This window comes from Lactuca saligna, chromosome 9, assembly GCF_052625555.1.
Source record: "Lactuca saligna cultivar CGN05327 chromosome 9, ASM5262555v1, whole genome shotgun sequence".
Classification (NCBI taxonomy): Eukaryota; Viridiplantae; Streptophyta; class Magnoliopsida; order Asterales; family Asteraceae; genus Lactuca; species Lactuca saligna.
Genome location: NC_136425.1, coordinates 12,522,885 through 12,530,552, shown reverse-complemented (window position 1 = coordinate 12,530,552; position 7,668 = coordinate 12,522,885). Strand labels below are relative to the sequence as shown.

General features: G+C 28.2%; 1 protein-coding gene across 1 annotated transcript; it reads right to left on the bottom strand.

Annotated features, from left to right (window-relative positions):
• Positions 1-4,557: 4,557 nt before the first annotated feature.
• Positions 4,558-6,508, bottom strand: LOC145015555 (ubiquitin-conjugating enzyme E2 28-like). Its single transcript, XM_078974028.1, has 5 exons — positions 6,374-6,508; positions 6,012-6,178; positions 5,262-5,389; positions 5,041-5,145; positions 4,558-4,957 (listed from the first exon to the last, which is right to left on the bottom strand). The coding sequence occupies exons 2-5, from the start codon at positions 6,079-6,081 to the stop codon at positions 4,814-4,816; spliced, it is 447 nt and encodes a 148-aa protein (XP_078830154.1). The 5' UTR covers positions 6,082-6,178; positions 6,374-6,508; the 3' UTR covers positions 4,558-4,813.
• Positions 6,509-7,668: the final 1,160 nt, after the last annotated feature.

Here is a 7,668-nt window from a genome sequence, read left to right as displayed (position 1 = left end):
CCATCCTAGTCAGTACACCCAGCATACTCCAAGGTACGCCCAACGTACTGCCTTTTTCACTAGTATGCCCCGTGTACGCTTTGTGTACACCCCACGTACACTTTATGTACGCCTCGTGTACTCGGCTAAGCCTAAACTACGAAACTTCCGAAAGCCATAACTTCTTCGTTATAAATCTGATTCCGACACTCCTTATATCCATAGAAATGTAACGAGAAGCCCCACACGTCTATAACTTTATTTAACCTGAAACCCAACCGAACTAAAATCCAAAATTCATAAAAGAAGTCTGAAACACTACATTCCCATTTTACCCTTGGCCCCAAAGTGCAAACCGAGCTATTAGGTCACATACCTACATTAATTACCCACATCCAAATGGGCCTAAATCGTATCTTTATAAAGGCCCTGATCCTCATGATGACCGCTCTTTGAGCCACAACCTCGATTTAGGACTTTATTCGAAACTTGGCGTTACATTTTTCTTTATCAATATCACTTCTCTTCCTCTTTCCAACATTATCATTCAAAGTACTTGTAAAAATATTGTTTTTAATAATCAAATTAGTAGTATATTTTTTTTAATTAAAAACAAAAAATTATTATACACGTTATATATTAAAATTATTATACACATAGCATTGTATTTATTAAATTTCATTAACAAATTTTCATATAACTACATATTCACATGTGATTAAATGAAAAGTATTTATTGTTATTTATTTACATTTTTCACATAATTAGATAATACATTTATATTTTTCCAATTAAACAATCCTATTGTTGTAATAAACAATATATCATTAATAGTATTTTAAATTTACATAATTAGATAATGCCTTGTCAGTGACATTTAGAGTTATTCATATTTTTATTTTTTATAGGTCGAATATGTCAAAGCTATTTTAGCACATATGCACAATCCGTAATAAAGAAAAAGCATTTCAACAAAGGAAAAATGCTTACGAAGGATCAAAATCAAATCCACATCAAAGCTATATTAGTACATGGAGAAGTTGATCATTTGACTTAATGTGTCAAATCCTATTCAAAAAAATTTCTTTTTCCAAATTAAAAAAACTTATGAAATGTTTTGTTTGTTGATTTTGGAGAGATTATTCGAACGAAATGCCCCTTTAAATCCTAAAAGCTAATATTGTGACTCATGTAGATTAACCATCTGTTTTGGCTGTATAACCTGAAGCAATTGCAGATAATATGATCAATTCCAAAAACTTACTTGAGAAACATCTCATCTCTCATGTGCTTTAGACTTGTGAGAATGTTATCAAGATAGCGGAATCGATTGTGTCATCTAATACTATAAGTGACCTAATTTAAAAATCATTACATCGTCTAATGTTAACTAAATAAAATGTCAAATCTTTTCTAGATCACGACAATGGCTTGTATTCCAACAAGTAATTTTATTGATAATACACGACTTGGGCATCCACACCAACATCTCTTTCAATTCATATAACCAACAAATTTCATGAGAAAATTAGGCATATTACTTCCTTTTCAGAAAACCAAAAACATACACAAAAATTCTATAAAAATACTAAATTACCTTTTATATTTAGAGGATAACGTTTTGAAGAGGTATCTTGTTAATCGATTTTCTTTGAACTTCTGTAACCCTTTGAAGAATTATCTTGTTGATCGATCTTCTTCCAATTTATAAAACGCTTTGAAGAAGTACATTGTTTATTGATTTTCTTCGGACTTTTATTTAAAAGATGTAAATCACTTGATTGTTGTTCACTTGTTCTGAAGTCATGGTATATTTTGAATCCCTAACTTTTGAAATACGAAGGAAACCCTTTCGTAAATTAAGAACCCTAACTTTTGAAATACGAAATAACCCTTTTCTGTGATTAAAATAATATTTGTATCATCGTGATACTATGTGAAAAATCTGTTTCCTTTGCATTTACAGTATTATCCCCCTGTTTTTTAAATTGTTTTAGTTTTGCATCCAGTTTTTCATTTAATTACAAAAATACCAACCTGCATTTCCCATTCTTCTTTTAATATATTTAACATGTGAATATAAATGATTTAATGCTAGAAATTGTATTATACTTTTATTTTTTATTTATAGTTCATTATACATTTATTTGTTTTTATATTAATAATTTTGTATGATATGTGTTAAAGATTAAGTAAATATATATGTAACAATTATATAAATAAACATATTTTTAAATATGCATATAAATTATTAATTACATCATGTATTTTGTATGTGTCTAATACATATAATTTTTATAATGAAACACCGTTTAACTAAATCCTCTATGTATATTAAAATTAATGATATATTGTTAGATTATTTACATAAATCAAAATGTTATTGATGGTTGTTTTTTTATCATCAATGTTTATCCATGTAGACCATGTGGTTTTCTTTTAAGATGAGAATATCCAAAGGTAGGCTTAAGTAATTTCTTTTAAAATAATTTTTATTTGGCTTAAAGGTCAATTTTGCATTGAGGCCTTGTTTTTTTTATTATTTTTATTATTAACTGTATTTATAATTCATTATAAATACAATTAAACATATTTTTATATAATGTATGTTAATCATTTATTTTAAGAAAACATTGGAACTATATAGATATACAATTACTTTAACTTTAAATTATGAAATTTTTAATGATACATTTTTTTGATTTTAACGTTAGTCACACTTTTGCAAATTATACAATCAAAAATCAAATATGAAGTTTCTTAAGTAAAAACAAAAGTTTAATGAGTTTCATATTCTATCTCATTAGAGTTACATACTTCATAAAATCTAGAAAAAAAAGTTCATGGTTTTAGTTCCACAGATTACACTTCAAAATATAAAGCTTCATTACTGTTAATATTTCATCCTTTTTAATCTGAGACTATCCTTCCATCCTTTTTCTTTGATCCCTTATCCAAAAGAGTTTTTATCTGTTCATTAGATTTCTTTGCAAAAACTTTAAACAGTTGTATAATTTTTTCCTTGTGAAAATTTATCTCACACAACAAAATCTTCATAAGATATTTCACTATCATGTCATCCAATTGATAATTGTTGAATTTTCGTAAGATATTTCACTCTCATGTCATCCAATTGATAATTGTTATAGTTTTTTGATGATTTTTTTATGAATTCCACAATTCCAATTCTCTGTACGATCACCCATATAGACCTCCATATGAATATCATTTTATAATTTTAATTAAAAAAAATTGTGTTGATTTATATGAATATTATTTTATAATTTTAATTAAAAAAATTGTTTTCAAATGTTCTCCATTGAACACTCTCATATATATATATATATATATATATATATATATATATATATATATATATATATATATATATATGTGTATATATATATATATATATATATATATATATATATATATATATATATATATATATATATATATGGGAAAAGTGAATAAACCCTTAAGGGTATATAAGCTTAGGTACCCAAACTCATCATATTACGTCGTTTTGTATTATATATATATATATATATATATATATATATATATATATATATATATATATACATTTTAATTGTCTAATGTTCTTATAATTCAAATTTTTTACTTGATATCATTCAAAGATTTTTATAAATTTCACATTTATTTTCCTCATACATAATTTTCATTTTCAACTATAATATATATAGCTTAATTGATGTTCGTCAAAAAAATGTGATGTAAGAGGTAGATAATAATGAAAATTTGAAAATCTTGAAAGTAAATCAAGTTAAGGATTGAAGTTGAAGAACATTATAATAAATATATCAAACAAAATGATGTATTATGGTAAGTTTGGGTACCTAAGCTTATATACCCTTAAGGGTATATTCACTTTTCCATATATATATATATATATATATATATATATATATATATATATATATATATATATATATATAACAAAAAAACTTATAGAATCATTATTTTTTTAAAGTTAGAGACCAAACTATAGATTATGAAGTTTTGTCTAAGTAAAACTACTTTGTCATTTATACACTCAAATAACTAAAAAACAAATATGTAGATATGACATATTTATTAAAACAAACAATAAATAATTATATGACAATAAAACACTAGAAAAAAAAACATATATATAACAGCAATTACGGAATTACAGAATTAGTTTCGTAAAATCTTATTAAAATGAAACATATACAAACAAACAAAAATATTCACTTCGAAGGCTAAAATCTTAATAAAATTTTATAACAAAAATATCTCTTTAAAAACATGTACTTAAAAAAATATGAATGTTTGTCATAGGCTCTTCAAAGGGCTAAGCATTTCCTTGGCTTTGATCCTTATCCAACCTTTATGAACATCCCTTTCGTACCTTTGTCCCACGTCGCTCAAACAGCTTAAACAAACAATTATAGGGTACATAATTCGTATCACTAAACGGCTGAAACTCTTCCGATCAAAGAACTCAGTTGTATATTTTATTTGATCTATTGGTTTATCGCAACTAACGAAATGAAAAAAAAAAAAAAATGGAATGTGCATGAGTGAAGATGATTCAGGAAGAAACTGCTTATGATTGGAAAACATAACAATAACAGTTTTTCTAAACGTCTTTTAGTCAGTAAATCAAAAATCCAATATTACACAAACCAAGATGAGAGACAAATCTTAACAACCATTTCATTAACATTTCAATTTCAACTTGAAGAATAAAAAGTGATGAAAAAGCTTAACAATTTTTATTCTTTCAACCATCCATCATATCATCCCATATCTCATCCAGATTCAAAAATATGAATCAATCATATTCTCATCCCATTGCATACTTCTGTGTCCAGCTACGAGCAGTGGCTTCATATTTGGTCTTATCAGTCTTGTACATATGAGCTATCTCTGGCACCAATGGATCATCAGGATTTGGGTCCGTTAACAACGAGCAAATGGAAAGCAACACCTGTATGTCAGTATGTTATCAGATTCATTAGAAAAAATTTTAAAATAATTAAAAAATAAATATTCAGAAGATCGAAACCAGACCTTGGAGATTGTTAGTGCAGGACTCCATTGTTCCTTGAGGATATCTAAGCATATGCTACCATTGCTGTTGATGTTTGGATGGAACACCTTTGTCCTAAATGCAACCTGTAAATCAAAATCTACAAACTTTTAATATTTTTTCAGATACAACGACCTAAAAGAATACCTGAAATCATATGTTTGAAAAAAAAAATTGTATAAAACAGAAGCAGCAAATCTACCTTAGGAGGCTTGAAGGGGTAGTCAGGTGGGAAATGAATTGAAACTAAAAACACACCACCAGAGTATGGACTATCATTAGGTCCCATGATTGTTGCTTGCCAATGAAACATGTCTTCTGCAACTGGACCTATAATAATAATAATAATAAACAAAATTACATCAGCTTATGCATATATTAAGGTCTAGGATCAGTTTTCAATACAAAGAATCTAATTCAGAAAGACTTGTCATTTATATATTGTCCACTTTAGCAAATAGGATTACATATGTGATCACAAGTTTATTTATTTAACATATCAACCTTGAAATACCTCGATGTTATTAGTCAAAGAGAAGGTAAAAGCACCTATATGGTATTCACTAGAAGAATTCCATTGAGCGATCAATTTCGTATAAGAATCCTAAATCAGACATCTTTATCATTCAGCCACTATTGACACAGTTTAACAAGAGGACGCACAACATCCACTGCAGGATAACAATAACGTTTACAGCATATTTGGTTCCTTAAGCTCTATGTATAACTATATATACTTGCAGTGGGTCATTAGATACTATACACACTTGGTTTCCCTGAATTACCCACGCCCCCTAACCAAAACCTTGTTGATAAACATGGTTTTCACTCGATTAAAACATCATTTACTTGCAATCAAACAACATAAACTAGTGTTCTAGCACAAATCAATCATGGCAAAACATGCTTCCTTACGAGAATTAGACTTCAGAATGAAAACAAGTAGTTTTACCGGCACTGCATGACGTAGGAGGGTCCTTCTGCAAATCCTTGAGTTCCTTCAAGATACGTTTTGACGCCATCACCAGAGCTACTTACGATCTCAGAGCTTTACTCTCACCCAAATGTAAAAGAAGATCGCAAGTGCACAGCCTAAAATCAGCACCGTCTAATCACGCCCTAATTGAAATAAGAATAAGAAATCAGTCCACGAGACAATTGAGACAACGAGAATCAAAATACTCAAGCCCACAATTAGAGATCTATACTACCATAACCTTGTGCATACAAACAATTAAAATTTGATTGTCACGTATACTACATATACAGATAATTAAATTCAGCTATATGTGTTTATACGTGAAGAGGAAGTACCTGATCGAAGATATCTGGAAGCAAAATTGTTTTAATTGGTGGTGTAACAAATTGAGGAGCAGAGACAGCAATAGATCGAAGAGGAATGGGAAATGGAACTAGGGTTTGGCTTAAATTTACAGCGTATCAAATTTATAGGGCGATCAGCTTCTAGAATTTTCTTTCAATTGCGGGCCCCACATAGTTGGCGTGAGATAAACGGGCGTCGGACTGTAAAGGCGACTTTTCTCATTTTCCCACTTCGGCCCACTTTTACGCCAGAGATATTTTTTTTTAATCAAGAAATTTATTATTTTTCTTTCAAATCTAAGAACTTATTTCATCATTTTATTTTTCTTTTAAGCAGATTAATCTTGTTTATCATTTTTCAAAATCTAGTTATAAATTATAAGATGGATCAAAATAGTTATGTGAGACTGGGGAAAATCTCTTTAAGCTCCAAATATGAAAAACTTTAATTTTTTAATAAAATTAAATAATTTAGAGTTCTACCTACGAAAATGAGAAGATGGGCTACCGAAATCTCCTACAATGTTTGAAAAAATCTCACTTTCGGCCAAGTTTAATGGTCGATTATGGTCTCCTCCTATTTAAGTAGAAAATATTATTTTCTTTTTTCTCTTTTGGTTTCGCATATATTCTAAAGAGTAAATTGTACGAATTGTTACTATGTTTTGGGTAATTTGCACGTTTGGTTCCTAACTTATTTTTTAAATCGGAAATATTCATACTGCTTGTTTTTGTTACGCGTTTGGTCCCTACTTTTGTTTTTGATATACGTTTAATCCATGTCTTACTTAAAAATATTATTATTTAAATAGGAAAAAATTATAGAGTGGTTAAGGTAAGTTGAGGGGTGGGATTAGAGGTGTATTTTTTTAAATAAATTAAAAAATCAATGGCAAAATAGTCTTTTTAGATAAGACAATGATCAAATGCATAACAAAAACAAACAGTAGAAACCTTCCAAGTTAAAAAAAAAAAATAAGTTAGGGACCAAACGTGCAAATTACCTTAAACCATAGAGACCTTTCGTGTAATTTACTGTATTCTAAAAAACATAACATAAAATTACCAATAAAGTTTATTATTATTTTTCTTTTGCTAAAACCGCACACAAAATAATCACGATCTACTTGAAACCTAATATTTTTGTAGAGGTTAATCCGCGAAAATATCAAAAAGTTCTACAAAAATTGGTTTTCTCATATGAATCTGATCGCAGACAAAATTTGCAAAAGTATCGTATTCATCATAGAAAAATCTCATTTTTGCAGATCTTCTCTGATATTTCT

What these genes read in the sequence shown, in the direction of transcription:
- LOC145015555 (XM_078974028.1), bottom strand. Translation starts at nt 6,081, where the DNA reads ATGGCGTCAAAACGTATCTTGAAGGAACTCAAGGATTTGCAGAAGGAC. An exon ending in TCCTACGTCATGCAGTGCCG is followed by an intron (nt 5,390 to 6,011) that starts GTAAAACTACTT and finishes TTATTATTATAG; the next exon opens with GTCCAGTTGCAGAAGACATG. An exon ending in ACCCCTTCAAGCCTCCTAAG is followed by an intron (nt 5,146 to 5,261) that starts GTAGATTTGCTG and finishes TTTGATTTACAG; the next exon opens with GTTGCATTTAGGACAAAGGT.